This window comes from Ostrea edulis, chromosome 8 (assembly GCF_947568905.1).
Source record: "Ostrea edulis chromosome 8, xbOstEdul1.1, whole genome shotgun sequence".
In the NCBI taxonomy this organism is placed as follows: Eukaryota; Metazoa; Mollusca; class Bivalvia; order Ostreida; family Ostreidae; genus Ostrea; species Ostrea edulis.
In genome coordinates this window covers 42,605,246-42,621,251 of record NC_079171.1, presented here as the reverse complement: position 1 = coordinate 42,621,251, position 16,006 = coordinate 42,605,246, and the positions used below count along the sequence as shown (strand labels likewise).

The following is a 16,006-nucleotide window of genomic DNA, read 5'->3' as shown; positions in this document are numbered from 1 at the left end:
GGTGAAACCAACATCGTAGATAATGACACAGATTAATTGTTTTAACAGTATCAAGAGAAAATTAAATCAATAAATGAGATTTCCAAAGACGTTCAATCTATAGAATTGTTGAACTTTTACATATCGATGAAAACAACATCATATACATTTTAAATTGACTACATATATACATTTATTTAACAATCCAAAAATTATACAGCACATTATTATAACAAATCTTAACAGACTGTCAATGTGTTCTTTTTTTTAAAATAGATATGATGTTTACAAATGACAACATAAAGTTATACAAAACTTGAATAAAATTAAACCAAGTATGCTACTCATTAAAATTGTTAATTTTTGTGGTGTCATAAGATAAATTGGACCTAACATAAACCGAATCGAAAAAAACCCAAACATGCTGTTCTGAATCGAAACCGAACCGAATCAAGCTAACCCTGAATCGTCCCAGCCCTACACATACGCAGTATTACTATAAATGTTGCAGTATCGTAGTAACCTTATCTTCAAATATATACAGTTATGGCCTCACTGTATTACAATGATATCTGTTTGGTTATTTAGTATGAATGAAAACGACAATATTATAATTACAAAACATTAACGATTGACTGAAATTAGGCTGACAGATCTTTAAATGAATCAAAATCGTTCAGTACAGCGGTATCATAGGACCCCAGCACACTCTAACTAAATCAAGTACATGCCACATTCAGATTCTTGAATGACATATTCCTAAAAAAAAAAATAATTCTAGAAAAGACAACTCACTGAACAATATTCCAAGTGATAAATATGATGTTGATTTTTAGAAGTAATCTTTTTAGGATTTAGCAACTTAAAAGCAAGTAATCAGGGAATAGCTTAGCTGCAGAACTGTAGCTCTCTGAAAAAATATTTTGACATAACAGAGAGCTACATATCCACCCCTTATAAAAATCTTCGATTTACGGTGCACAAAAAGCTGTGCACGGTTGAGGCCGGTTATGGCTACGTCAACAAACGAAATCATTTGAAGCTGGGAGTTTTCAGGTCGTATGGGGCTTTAATGAATATTTGAAGGCATGTTTAGACACAAGTATAGTAGGAAAATATGTTAAGAATTTTTTGATTAAATTTATGAGACAGCAACTCAAGAATACAACGATATAAGACCTCAACCGTGTGCAGCTTTTTGTGCGCTGTAAATCGAAGGTTTTTATAAGGGGTGGATCTGTAGCTCTCTGTTATGTCCAAAAAAAAATTCAGAGAGCTACAGTTCTGCAGCTAGGAATAGCTATATGCTTATACAACTCCACTGAGGTGACTCTCTTTCCCATCCACCGACCCCACTACATTTACACAGCCTGTTCTCCTCACATGGTGAAATATGGATCAAGTGGTTTCTGAGTTAAAAAACCATAAAAACAACAACATATGCACATTAAACGTAAATCTCCTTCTCAGAAGTCAACATTGTTAGAAGTTGGGGAACTGAGGAAATTCGAACTAAATCTACGTGTCACAAGCAGACGAAGATTAGCCGGCGTCTCTTTAAACCTGGTGATGCAGGATACATATAGGATTAGCTGTACATCATATGTAAACTTACCTCATTATAAAACAATGTTAAACTCACGTTCCCCGATAATGACACTGTTTTACTTTCCTTTTTTTATGGATATAATATACTTCGTCGTTCAAGAGGTACGTACGAGAAAAAACCCTACCCGGTAGGAGTGTAATTTCACGGTATTTGATTTACTGTAGGCGGATGTGTATTATTTTGCTGGGGTATAAACTCAAACTGAAATAGGTTGCATTCACTAAAGAAAAAACCTGCTTTATACAGTAATGATTTTAATGCTGTTAGTGTATAGGACCTATATGTATATCTTAAAGACGAACTGCTTACACAGTACTGGGCCAGAAGTATTTTCCCCAAAGAAAATCCACTATATATTTCATACAAAACCATATATTTTCAAACAATTTTCCAGAATCCATATCTTGATCAAGTTAGATAAGATAAATAGTACTGATCTCGGACGTTTGAAATCACAGTATCATCTAATAATTTCGGAATAATTATACCATAATCTATAATGTAAATTATGATTCGGCAGCTGCAGTCTTGATACGAAGTTTAATTGGAGAGTAGATCTACTTACTTTCAAGTTATATATGGTAGGCCTACAATTTTGAAATTAAAAAATCAACTTCATAAAAAAATGTCATATCTCTGCAATACTTCATCGCAACATTTTTTTAATTCTAAATTATAACAATTACATCTGATATTTCAATTTAAACGAAATGGTGTTCATTTCCTCCAAATATAGGAACAATCATCGTCGGAAACCCACGGTTGATTACGCTTCGTGATGGATAGAGGAACGAAGCGTAATCAACCGTGGGTTTCCGACGATGAGGAACAATTGGCTCCAAGGGAAAATTTTGAAAATACATGGTTTCGTATGAAATACGTAATGTACATTTTCTTTGGGAAAATATATATACTTATGACAAGTACTGTACCGTGACAGATACAGTGTGTGTAATATCCTCACCAGGAAGAGATTAACTATAGGCGCTCCTTGTATTTTATACCTAGCTAGCTAGGATGCGGTAATGAAAAATGAATAAACTAACTGAAATAAAATGATATATGATGAAAATGAAATATAATGAAAATAAAAACCAAAAATAATATAGCCCAAAACATAACCTACATGATAACATGTCTAGTAAGAGGGTGGTCCGCTGAACCGGGGCTCTGGCTGACTATTTGGAGTTGTGTCATGTGCAATAATACTACGTGCATCAAGAAAACACGAGGTGTAGCAATGTACTGTCCTGTGCCTTGTAGGGCGGATCCCATGTACATTGCAGGGCGGATCCCAGGGCACAGTTAGATGGGACACCAATTATTTGATAAATGTGTATCTAAATGTGTATTCCCAATGGTGAAAAAATACATGGTTTTAACTTTTAAGACAGAATGTCAGTCGGGGCATGTCCCTACACCCCGTCCCCACTAATCTAATATCGGGTACAAAACATTCACATTCTGCGGGTCATAATTTATGGAAAAGTAAATTGTACAAGGACAAAAAATAATTATCAGGGACTCAAATTATGTAAACTTCGAGATCTCTCATCACAACCAGGTCAAATGATTAGAAATCCTCACGTTTACACATTTTATCAGAGCGCTCCGCTCTCTCTCTCTCTCTCTCTCTCTCTCACCTTTGGACTTTCTCCTACATTACTGGATCCACAATGTACACTATTTTTTAATGCAACACTTACTAGCTCGATCTAATTTAACCGTGATTGATGGGAAGCACAGTCATCTGTATAATACTGTTACATGTATGCAAATGTACTCTATTAACTAACAATTTTTAAAAACATCGCCATGAATGTAAACTCCAAAAGGTTGAATGCCCTAGGCCTGCTATCTATGTCAAAATAAATATCCTGCTGCAAGAATTTTTAAGTAGATACTTACCTATAAAGTGGTACGTTCAGAGTGACGTCCCTCACAATGCCGGAAGTCAAGAACAGAAAAACTACGTACTGATATGACAGTTGTGTTTATCTCTGCTTTTGGGGGGAATGAGTTGATATAGTATTTTGGAATTATCATCGGTGGATCACAGGAATCCCAAGGGCAGGTATACAAAGTGTTGTATCAAAATATCAATCATCTTATCATCCATTGTATTGCGATTTCGATAGGACATACTTGAAACTTTCATTGATAATTCAAAACTGTTGGAAAAGCTATATTACGCGTCTATGAATCTAAATAGTCCTCGATCCATGGGGGCGGGGACAGACCGGGGTGTATATGCAGCCAACCCCCCACCCCCACCCTCTTCTATCTCTCTTCTTCCTCGCCTCAGAAGCTGTCTGATACGTGTTTAACAGGAAGGGGAATGTAACTGACCAGACCGGATCCCCCCCCCCCCCTCGAATCTCCAGTCATGTGCTCTAGAACTAACTGAGCTATCTGTCCACCGGCGATCCGCCCCACATGTCTTTCCCTCCTTTATTTTCCCTCCTGCACCCTTCCTTTCAATTGTACCCTTATACCCCCCTAGCTCTCCAATAACTCTGTACCAAGGCGCCCTTACCCCCTCTCCAATAACCCTGTCCCAAGGCGCCCTTACCCCCTCTCCAATAACCCTGTCCCAAGGCGCCCTTACCCCCTCTCCTATAGCCCTGTCCCAAGGCACCCTTACCCCCTCTCCAATAACCCTGTCCCAAGGCGCAGGTCCCCCCCCCCTTCCAATAACCTTGTCCCATTGGTGAGAAATTCGGGCAGTGGCTGACTTTCAAAGTTTAACAATGATAAAGAAAATATTGCAAATGTCTACTCTTAGTTATTTTTTTTTACCATGCATTCAAGACAAATCTTGAAAAATCTCTGATTCTTGAAATGTAGTGTTTGATCAAAATGTTTATGAAGTAGATAAATAAACCATGTAGTTTTCATCTTGTAGATTAATTCAAAATCAGACCTAAAAAAGGAAGGCATACATATATTGACTAGGGATAGGCCAGCTCTGTTTGTTGTAAAAATATATATAGATATATAGTCACACACACTAATTGAGGTGGGTTGTTTTGTTTTTTTGCCTGTTTTTGTTTTTTTTTAACCCTTGAAATTAACTTTCAAATGTTGGTTGACATGAATTGATACTCTTTTCCCATTAACCCAAATATTGCTGAGATAGCTATAATGAACTGATGTCACGAGAGATGGGGGGGGGGGGCTGTATACCTCTAACGTACATGTATGTGGTGTTCTCAGATGGGGAGTGTGTCTACTTCCGTAAATAGAAGTGCATGCTTGACTGCGCGGTAATGTCGCACTACAACATGTATAATGGGATATTGACTCATCATGGGAATAAAAATTTAAAATTCAAAACAAAAATTTAAAATAAATTAAAACTGTTTTTTTTTAAATACTTGTTAAATGATATTTTTATTATAAAAAACATTGATTATTTTAAATATATTTAAAACAGTTCCTCATGCTTTTCTCATATCTACTATTTCAATACTCTTTTAGGTCAACATTTCTGCCAAGCCTTTATGTTTTCCCCAGGTTGTATCATACTTTCGGACTAGATATATATCTGTCTATCTATCTACATGATCTATCTATCTGTTTGTCTGAAATAAACTACAAACATATGTATTAGAAAGCATTTCGGTTCTTCATGCTCTACAAGTTAGAAAACGGTTCTTGAATAGATATAAGAATGTAACAAACTCATGCATTGTTATATTGTAAAGTATCTACATTTACTAATGCTTTGTTGATGACTATCGTATGCTGTTTCAATCTATTATATGTCTTAATATAAACAAAACAAATTACAGGAAACATGATTGTAATTTAATTATATAATAATATATTTATACACAGACAGTATATGGCTATGTTTGTAGGTTGTTTGTATAATGAAGGTATAAAAACAATACAAGTCTGAGACACATTCAGTAGAAAACAAATTAACACAATCCTTCCATTTATTGCAGTAATGCCCCGTACAAACAATTCAGACCAGTGTTTCTTTAATAAACATAACATTTCATGCAAACCAAGTCGTTTTCATTCAGCTGTAACATGCACTAGTTAATCCATTAACAAATTGATAAATGAAATTTAAAACAAGATGTGTTTGTGAAACACAAATGCTCCCGATAACGGCCAATTCCAAAGATGGCCAAGGTCACAAGGACAAATATCTTGGTACCAGTAGAAATATCTTGACACAAGAAATGCTCCTGTGCAATGTGAAAGCTCTAATATTTGCCATTTAGAAGTTATGACCTATGTCATTTTTTTAAAAGTAGGTCAACGACACAAGGTGAACAATTTTGGTATCCATGGAAAGGTCTTGTAATAAGGAATACTCATGTGAAATATCAAAGCTCTAGCTCTTACTGTTCGAAAGTTATTAGCAAGATTAAAGGTTCTTACAGAATGACAGACAGGACAAAAATAATATCCCCCCCTCCCCCCCCCCCCCCCCCCCCCCCCCCCGGATCTTCGATCTCGGGGGCATAAAAATCTCCCAGGCATTGTGTGATAGGACTTGGCAATGGATGAGAGAGATAAAGAGCCCGAGAGCTAGAGGGAGAGAGAGTTGATTAGATATAGAACATTTAATCCACCAAGCTAAGGAGTTATAATGGCTAAGGAATTATAATGGTTAACTTCCTTTTACAACATGAATGAAATGTAGTAGTGTTAGATATATGGCCTTCCTACTATATTGTGGCTCTGGTTAGTTGCCGGGTTAACCCTGTAGCTCAATCGGTAGATCACTGGACCACTGTCTGGGGTTCAATACTCAGCAGAGGGCACCCCCTCCCCCTAAAATTTTCTATAAGGTAAATCGTGGTATCTTGTTTAGCAAAATGTACTAGATGATAAAAGAAGCAATAATTTCTTCCACTCCCGGAGAAATAAATAACAAAATCTTTTTGTTTTTTTTTAATTACTTTATTGGGATAACTTTTTTTCCCCAAAACCCTTAAAATTTGCATCATTTTATTAATTTCACCTTATTAAAAATGATAGAAAATAGTACAAATGAATAAATAGGAGACATATTTCAAGCCCTATAAAATCGGCAAAACCCCAGGAGCTTCCGGGGGCTTCGCCCTTGGGCCCCCACCAGGGCTTTGCCCTGGACCCACTTGGAGCTCTGAAGGAAAAACCTCAGACCCCCTGCCTCATAAAGTGCCCCCCCCTCCCCCCCCCCCCCCCCCCCCCCCCGTAACTGCAATTCCTGGATTCGCCCCCTGGCAGACTTAAACCAGTCTCTGTAACAGAAAATATTATAGATATCAGCAATATTTGAATATTCGATGTCACTTAATAATTCACATCAAAACAACACTACTACTGAGATATTCCTGACTGATTATATTTTGCTGCAAGGGATATTCCTGACTGATTATATTCATGACTGATTATATTCCTGACTGATTATATTTTACTGAGATATTCCTGACTGATTATATTTTACTAAGATATTCCTGACTGATTATATTCCTGACTGATTATATTTTACTGAGATATTCCTGACTGATTTTATTTTACTGAGATATTCCTGACTGATTATATTACTACTGAGATATTCCTGACTGATTATATTTTGCTGAGATATTCCTGACTGATTATATTACTACTGAGATATTCCTGACTGATTATATTTTACTGAAATATTCCTGACTAATTATGTTTTACTGAGATATTCCTGACTGATTATATTCCTGACTGATTATATTTTACTGAGATATTCCTGACTGATTATATTTTCCTGAGATATTCCTGACTGATTATATTTTACTGAGATATTCCTGACTGATTATATTTTACCGAGATATTCCTGACTGATTATATTTTACTGAGATATTCCTGACTGATTATATTTTACCGAGATATTCCTGACTGATTATATTTTACTGAGATATTCCTGACTGATAATATTTTATTGAGACATTCCTGACTGATTATATTTTACTGAGATATTCCTAACTGATTCTATTTTACTGAGATATTCCTGACTGATTCTATTTTACTGAGATATTCCTGACTGATTATATTTTACCGAGATATTCCTGACTGATTCTATTTTACTGAGATATCCCTGACTGATTATATTTTGCTGAGATATTCCTGACTGATTATATTTTACTGAGATATTCCTGACTGATTATATTTTACTGAGATATTCCCGACAGATTATATTACTACTGAGATATTCCTGACTGATTATATTTTACTAAGATATTCCTGACTGATTATATTTACTAAGATATTCCTGACTGATTATATTTTACTGAGATATTCCTGACTGATTATATTTTACTGAGATATTCCTGACTGATTATATTACTACTGAGATATTCCTGACTGATTATATTTTACTGAGATATTTCTGACTGATTATATTACTACTGAGATATTCCTGACTGATTATATTTTACTGAGATATTCCTGACTGATTATATTTTACTGAGATATTCCTGACTGATTATATTTTACTGAGATATTTCTGACTGATTATATTACTACTGAGATATTCCTGACTGATTATATTTTACTGAGATATTCCTGACTGATTATATTTTACTGAGATATTCCCGACAGATTATATTTTACTGAGATATTCCTGACTGATTATATTTTACGGAGATATTCCTGACTGATTATATTACTACTGAGATATTCCTGACTGATTATATTTTACTGAGATATTCCTGACTGATTATATTTTACTGGAATATTCCTGACTGATTATATTTTACTAAGATATTCCTGACTGATTATATTTTACTGAGATATTCCTGACTGATTATATTTTACTGAGATATTCCCGACAGATTATATTTTACTGAGATATTCCTGACTGATTATATTTTACTGAGATATTCCTGACTGATTATATTTTACTGAGATATTCCTGACTGATTATATTTTGCTACACCTGTCTATATACAAACATTTCAGATTAACAATGGCGAGCTCCAAATACGTTTCGACGAAGGAGACAACCCACGCTGCCCGTCTGTCCCGGTTATTAGTAGATCCCTGTACGGATCTCTTCAGGGACCTTCTCAGAAACCAAATTACAGAAGTCCAGTTCCCGCTCGTCCTACAAAACAAGAGATCGCTCCTAAGTCCCATCCTAAACAAAGTTCAGAGAGACTTTCTCTATCCTCAAATAGGATCCTTTCAGGGAACATACGCAGATTTCGACCTTTCTCTGTTATATGTCCTGCTTAGAAATATATCCAAAATACCCCCTCATAGAAAAGGATGGGCCAAAACTCCACATCCGTCCGATCGATCCACCTCTGCTAACATCGACCGCATCAGAGAGATCAGGAACGTCTATTGTGGGCACGCGGCCAGCGTCTCCCTGTCCGATCCTAAATTTCATACCCTCTGGCACGAGCTGAATGTAATTATAGGCGAGCTTGAGAGCGGCCTTCCTGGAGGATGCACCACGTACACAGACGCTGCCAAGCTTCTGAAAACTGGGACCATGGACCCTGAACAAGAAAAGCAATATTTAGACATTATTGATTCTCAGACCAAATCCTTAGATGGTATGTATTTCAATGTTCAAGTATCACACCAGATATAGCACTTCTATTGAAAAGTCACAATCTTTCTTTTTTAAGTGGGAAGGGGGGGGGGAGTCAATTTTTTCCGTTACGGTAATGTTTGCGCACCCTGTATGTACCAATTTATCAACATATCAGCTGTCCTCACGGACTATGATTTACACATTTAGAACTACATGTTACGTATAGTGTGAACACTTAATAGAACAGCAGAAACAGGTGGTCATATGACTTTTTTTTTATTATTGCTGGGAAAGTCTTTAGCCTTTATGATACCTGTATTTCACTGAAAAATAGTTAAAAATTTACAGTTTGTCTTTATATTTGTTTATGTGTTAACTATTATAGATCAGGGATAATTGGCACCTGTCGTTCAGTTATTGGCACGCGTTTTGTCACCCTGATCGTTGTTTTACATAGAACAAAACCCCGCATCCCTGAAATGTGAATTCGAAACTATGTGCGACAGTGTTTATAAGGAAAAGGGAAATATATATCTATTGAACTTAAAATTAATATGGAGTGAATGGCATTTTCAGAATTTTAATTTTGCAGACATTATGGATAGGCAGCAAGAACAGGTCACATCTATAAAGGAGCTCAAAGGTAAGAATACAAGGAATCGCCATATTCCACTTGGACACTTTCTTTGTGGCAATATGGACCTCGTTTTTTGGTCAATATTTGGTTAATTTTAAGGACCTACACCCAAACTTGTGCTTGTCTTTCAACAATTTGTAACAACCAAGGAATAGCAATGAATGCTGTCTTTAAGGTAATAGGTATCATCCTCCTTTAGGTTGATTTCAAAAATATAATTTTTAGCTCACCTGAACCCTTTTGGGCTAGGTTGAGGCAATAGTATGGGATCAAATATTCCTTGTGAATAAAGATTACCGAAAAAAAATCTTTTGAAAATCATAATAGCTGAACAACAGCAGGGCCCAGGTGACTGTTGAGTGATGTGGCTTACGGGCCTCTTATTTGTCATTGGGGGGGGGGGGGTTAGTTACCTCCCATTTCTTGGGCGGTAAAGGTACAGAAGGTCGCAACGCTCTCTCCCCGTTTGAAAATGCTCTGAATCTGCCTCTGAAAATGTTCATAGCAAAATCATGTCAAATGTATATTTTGTGCCATGTTTTCAGACACTCAACATGAACAGGAGAGACGAATCACCGGAATAGAGTCGGAACACAGGGAATTAGAGAAGAAGGTTCAAAGTTCAAGTAGGTTGTTACCGGAAGCTCTCAAGATAAACCTCTCGCCGGAATAAAACGTCATAATTTTGCAAATAAAATCCGAATTGTGACATTTCTTCATCTACGCACAGTAGCGACGGCGTAATCATATATAAATATTTATGTGCATGCATTTATTAAGTAGTGTACACATGTTCTGCCATGTACATATACAACAACTAAACATGCGTTCGAAAGGTCAAGTAGTCAAATTACATATAATTATATACATGTATAATGATTAATATAAGATGTTTTTTTTTTACTTTCCTTAACAGAGGAACACTTGACTCAAGAGGGGATAAACATTTTAGGTAAGCATATTTTGTCGTCACTTAGTCAGAAGAACGCAAGGAAGTACAATAGGATTTATAATTCATTGATGCGGATAATATTGGACAACAGGATTAACATCTAACCAAATACTGCACATACATATAGTTCTTAACATGATTAATAGTTTGAAATAAAATTTTTGGGGAATAAGGAGTTGCCTTTCTTATAGTTCACTCTTCTGTTCGTGATGGTGAGAAGAATATTGATAAGTTAGTACTACGAAAACAGCTAAAATAAGACATCCGCGAAATAATTGTATAGTCTAATAGGTTTTGCGTTTGACGTATAAAAGGTTCAAGTGTGCAATAAATCAATTTTTCTATATATATTCATAAAAGCAATTTAATGCACGCTGCCAGATGATAATTTTTATGTACCTATTTGTTTGTATTTTACTGAGCAACATGTATTGCTAACCGTATACCATATAGCTTTTAGTGGGTATATTAAGTCAAAATTCATTTGGGTATATGAAATCTCACAGTAACCAATCAGATTGGTACATATACTATCGTTCCAATGACGGCATGTCACATCGCTTGATAGAGCATGCAAATTTCACTCACTCAATGATTGGCAGTATGGCTTAATAAAAGGGAGTTTTGATGACCACGCTATGCCATTTTTTCAATGTGAATGGTCACTGAGAACAATTTAAGGAAAACCAGAATCAATGAAATCTATTAGAAGCCTCGCCCAAAACTTTGCAAGCTCGATGAAGCGAAGTGACATGCTCTTATTGGAACGGTAGTACATTAACATACAAAGGAGATACTCTCTGACTGGTAAATGCGGGTTGTTGTCTAGATGGGTTTTTCTGTTGCAGAGAACACAGAAGCAGTTCTCTTGGCACACAAATCACGACCTGTGTACACAAAGACCTCGGCAGTGGACGTCACGATAGAGAAGCTTAAAGATGACCACATCGCCATTCTGACCGGGAAAGGAGGGACTGGGAAGACCACCACCGCCTACCAAGTCATGTGTGAAATGTCCGGCGATTCGTTAGAGTCACCGTATATACCCGTCCTTGTAAAGTATCCAGAGGAATGGAACAAGGCGATCAACCCAAAACACCGATACGTTGTCTACATTGATGATTTTCTGGGCTACACCAATCTGGACGTTGGAGCTGTTGAGAAATGGAAGAATCAGTTAGATGTGATATTTTCGTGTGCCAAAACTGGGAATGTGGTCACCATGTTAGGCATGAGACAAAATGTCCTAGAAGAAGCCAGGAAATTTTGCGTGCATGAAATTCTTCAAGAAGAAAAATGCATCGATTTTTCGTCAAAATATACGATTACTGAGGAAGAAAAAGAATACATGTTGAGAGCTTTCGAGGAACACTACACCTTTAAGGCTTCAGATCTCTGTGGGGAAAATTTCACGGAATTTGCAAGAAAGAATGGCGAAGATGCCATTTATACACTAACGGATCACGACAGAAGAGTTATGAAGTCTGCTAATCCCTATTTTGGATTTCCTCTGACTTGCTGTCAATTCTTTTCAAGGCGCGAGTTTTTCCAACTTGGTACTTCCTATTTCAAGCATCCTAATGAAAAATTACTTTCTGCCATAGAGAGTATGCGAAAATCAAAATTACTCCCTGAAAAGATGAAATACTGCGTCCTAACGTACGTATTTCTGCTTGGGAATATCGATACCAAAAATTTACGGGAGGACGTGTTCAAAGATGTTTTTGAAAAGGTAAGAATTTCTGAGGACATCAACGACGCGGATATTTCGGACGCCATTGAAGATTTAGTTGGCGTGTACCTATCGGCGGAGACAACTAAGACGGAGGTGTATAAGTTTTCACACGAAACTGTACTGGAGTCTGTGTTGATATCATTTGGGAAACTTGCTCCTGAAATTGTGATAAAACAGTGCAGGAAATGGCAACTGGACGAGTTGATACGTACTCAAAACTATGAGCCAAAACCCGGGGAAGTTGTTCTGAAGATCGCAAGACGTTATTATGGCGACCTGGCGCAAAAACTGCTGCATGAAGATCCGGCATATAATCTGCTGCAGGCTGGCGAAGGCGTCATGATGGTGGCAATGGACATTCTGCGTCATCCTCTATCCGATGATGTGGAGTTTGTGTCCGTTTTGTTGGGTTCTGATGCGTCCGAGAAAATGTCTGAAATTCTATCCGAGATTTGGAAGATGTTGCGTTATTCTGACAAAGAAAACGACAGACAGGATATATTACTGTGTGAACTGTTGGATCGGTATGGCCCCCATACTGACCCGGGGGTACAAGTGACGCATGATAGTAACCATGGAAACGTGGAAACAACGGAACCTTTGTCTGAGGAACCCGGTACTTCTACACAACCAAGTGGGGTCATTGGGCTTTTCAAAACACAGATGACACAAATGCTGAGCATGCTATTAACGACGTCACAAACACAGACTCCTCCCACCGCTCCTATCCCACAGGTGCCCATAGAACAGGTGGAAGTACCACAAAAACCGATTTTCGTAATCTCTGTTGAGGAATTTAAGGAATTCCTCTTCTTGAATTTTAGCAACGGCACTGGTAAATGTTACCTGCTTTCGATAATGAAATACTTCCGAAAATTCAGCAGTTTGCATTACCTTCTAACTGACCACGGGGTGGGTCCACTCGGGCTTTCCCTGCTCCACTGCTGTGTTCTTCATGGATGGGAGGACCTGGTTGATTTGATCCTCGAGTTTCACACACCGACCAAAACAAAGTGGAAGTTCTGGTCGTGCTCGCACCTCGCGGCCTACGCGGGGCGGTTGTCTTTGCTTGAGAAATTCGTTCGTTTAGGACAGGATTTATCTGAGAGAACGGGGGATGGTTATTCAGTGTTGCAGACAGCCATTTTAGGTCTTCGATGTGGGCCTGGTGCGGTATACTATCCCTCAAGTAGTATTGATACGGGATTTCAATTTCAGTTACTCCTTCCATTTCCGGAGTTAGCCGACTTTACGAAGGTGATCACGTTCTTATTGCAAAGCGGTGAGCACATTGACCGGAACGTAGCTGACCCCGTCGATAACTTTGGCAACAACATCGTGCATTATCTAGCTATACACGATTATAAAGATATTCTAAATCTTTTCCTGGATCTTAACAAAGACATTGTGTTTCACCGCGGAAATACTGAACTACCCACGACATTACACGTGGCCGTGTATCTGGGTAGACCGGAACTTGTAAAAGCATTGTGGGAGGCAGGGGTACGCCCACGTGACTCGGATCTGTCTCTTCAGGACACGCTTGATAGCGGGGAAAAGTTGTGTGGCAAAAGGGTTGCGTACACCATATTTCAAAAGGACAGTGGACACAATGAAAATGATGATTTTGCAGCTGGTATGGCGAATATTTTAGAGAGATGGGAGACAAGCAATGATGCGGAAACAATGTCCAAGCTTAATAGTGAAGTAATGGAGATTTTTAATAGCATGAAAGATTTATCTAAACAAGATGAAAAATCTGAGAAAAACGAACAAAAAAGCATTGTCGAGGATTTGCAGGATTCTCCGACTTTTTGCTGGAGTGACGGGGAGACCGATATACCGAGTATAAAACTGAAAACCATCAAAAATCTAAGTGTGACATTCGGCAGCATTAACGACTTCAAACAGATAAGCGACAGTCTGAAATCGGCGCAAAATTGACCCACCTGAGGAACGAAGCCAAGAGATTCGGCAGTTTAAGGACTTGATACAAGAAAATTTGTACCCCTTTCCTTTTTACCTTGCCCAGGAGGGGCGAATTTAAAACTGAAAGAATTCGAAGCATTGCACAGATACATAATGTGCATATAGTTCGTCTAAGTGGCAAGAATTTGTACACCGATGTCATGAGTATGCAAATAGACAGGGAGGGGTTGTTTTATGATTATTCTTCACGGCAGATATACACTTTCTTTGGGGTCATTGGGTTTCAAAACAAACCTGTGATTAATCTAAACTGAGGCTACACAATTTATTGTTTGATATATCTTGGGTTCAATGGGGTGTTGTTGTTGAATAGGTGTCATTTTCAATCGCCACTACGAGAATCTGTGATGAATAAATGAAAACGAAACGGGGTTAACTAACAACATAAGGAATTTCTTCATCGAAGTTTCTGTAAAGTAAATAATGAGACAATATATATATTTAAATTTACAACCGATGTACAGTGTAGATGTATTCACCTTCAGGTTCATGAATATAGTAACATACTTTTATAAGATGAAACTGTTGTTTGGTAATTAAACTAAATTGTACCTGTAATTTAAGCTCTTTTATTCTGTACCTATATGCATGGTGAAGATAACGAACAGTGATCAATATCATAACTCCTATAAGCAATACAAAATAGATAGTTGGGCAAACACGGACCCCTGGACACACCAGAGGTGGGATCAGGTGCCTAGGAGGAGTAAGTATCCCCTGTTGATATAAATGGAAATTGTTAATTGTACACATCTTTTAACAAATATAGATACACTCTTTTTGATATATGCCCTTAGCTTTCCATCTTGATTTGCCGCCAAGAAATACGCGACGCGACCTATAAATAGAAGATAAATATATCGGATATGTTTGTTATTGAGCAATGATATAAATAAGAGACCCATGGGCTACATCGCTCACATGAGTCGCATTGTTTCTGCTGTTGTGATTTTAAAGAAGATTTTTTGCAATCTTTATTCCCATGATAAATTGTGACTGAAATTAGCCCTGTGGTTCTGGAGAAGTCGAGAATGTTAAAAGTTTATAGACGTATATGCAGATGGACAAAAAGTAATCAGAAGAGCTCCCATGAAATTAAAAACCACAAATGGCATAAAACGTGTTTGGCAACATTGGGTGTACCATAGTCCAGTGGCGCTTCGCTAACCATGACTACTCCACGCCTGTACATTGTCCAGTGTTAATTCTTATTACGTAACCAATTAAAAACATCATCAAGTGGATTAGGTAGGGTTGCACTTGGTATATTTATAAAACACAACGCCAAGTTTTGTCAATCGGAACTAATGATACAACGGTACTGTCTCCTATATATATATGAATAAGAGTACAATTCATTAAATTGATGTGCAAGCAGTTTATTTATTACATGAACATTAATCAATTTCTTGAAAACGTGAACCTCAGTACCTGGGTTGAAATTCTTTTTCAAATCTACTAAAAGAATAACGAGGAAAATAATGATGCAAGCAGTTTAATTTAAATTTGTTTCAGTATGAGGGGGGGGGGGGATCAAAAATGTAATACGAGAAGATCCAAGCACAGTGTATGGCGCCCATCTA

At 37.4% G+C, this 16,006-nt stretch overlaps 3 protein-coding genes across 10 annotated transcripts in view; 2 read left to right on the top strand and 1 right to left on the bottom strand.

The window, feature by feature from the left end:
* The window catches only part of LOC125661706 (alpha-1,3-mannosyl-glycoprotein 2-beta-N-acetylglucosaminyltransferase-like), a 30,757-nt gene extending 27,133 nt beyond the window's left edge, over positions 1 to 3,624 (bottom strand). For 2 of the 6 annotated variants that reach the window (XM_048893832.2, XM_048893835.2), the window contains exon 1: positions 3,497 to 3,624. The gene's annotated coding sequence lies outside the window, so the exon portion shown is untranslated. Of the gene's footprint in view, positions 1 to 774; positions 798 to 1,594; positions 1,737 to 3,231; positions 3,261 to 3,496 lie in introns of those variants that run through there. The other 4 variants (XM_048893834.2, XM_048893833.2, XM_056146189.1 and 1 more) reach the window with 4 other exon arrangements.
* The window catches only part of LOC125662394 (uncharacterized), a 1,158,266-nt gene that overhangs the window by 911,886 nt on the left and 230,374 nt on the right, over positions 1 to 16,006 (top strand). The window lies entirely within an intron of this gene.
* Positions 3,527 to 14,974, top strand: LOC125661662 (uncharacterized). Of its 3 annotated transcripts, XM_048893734.2 has the most exons (7): positions 3,530 to 3,662; positions 5,069 to 5,104; positions 8,528 to 9,129; positions 9,703 to 9,753; positions 10,293 to 10,373; positions 10,664 to 10,699; positions 11,548 to 14,974. In XM_048893734.2, the coding sequence occupies exons 3-7, from the start codon at positions 8,535 to 8,537 to the stop codon at positions 14,376 to 14,378; spliced, it is 3,594 nt and encodes a 1,197-aa protein (XP_048749691.2). In that variant the 5' UTR covers positions 3,530 to 3,662; positions 5,069 to 5,104; positions 8,528 to 8,534; the 3' UTR covers positions 14,379 to 14,974. The 3 variants fall into 3 exon arrangements, with proteins under 3 accessions (XP_048749690.2, XP_048749691.2, XP_048749692.2); XM_048893733.2 differs by lacking the exon at positions 5,069 to 5,104 and having other exon boundaries at positions 3,527 to 3,662; XM_048893735.2 differs by lacking the exon at positions 5,069 to 5,104 and having other exon boundaries at positions 9,687 to 9,753.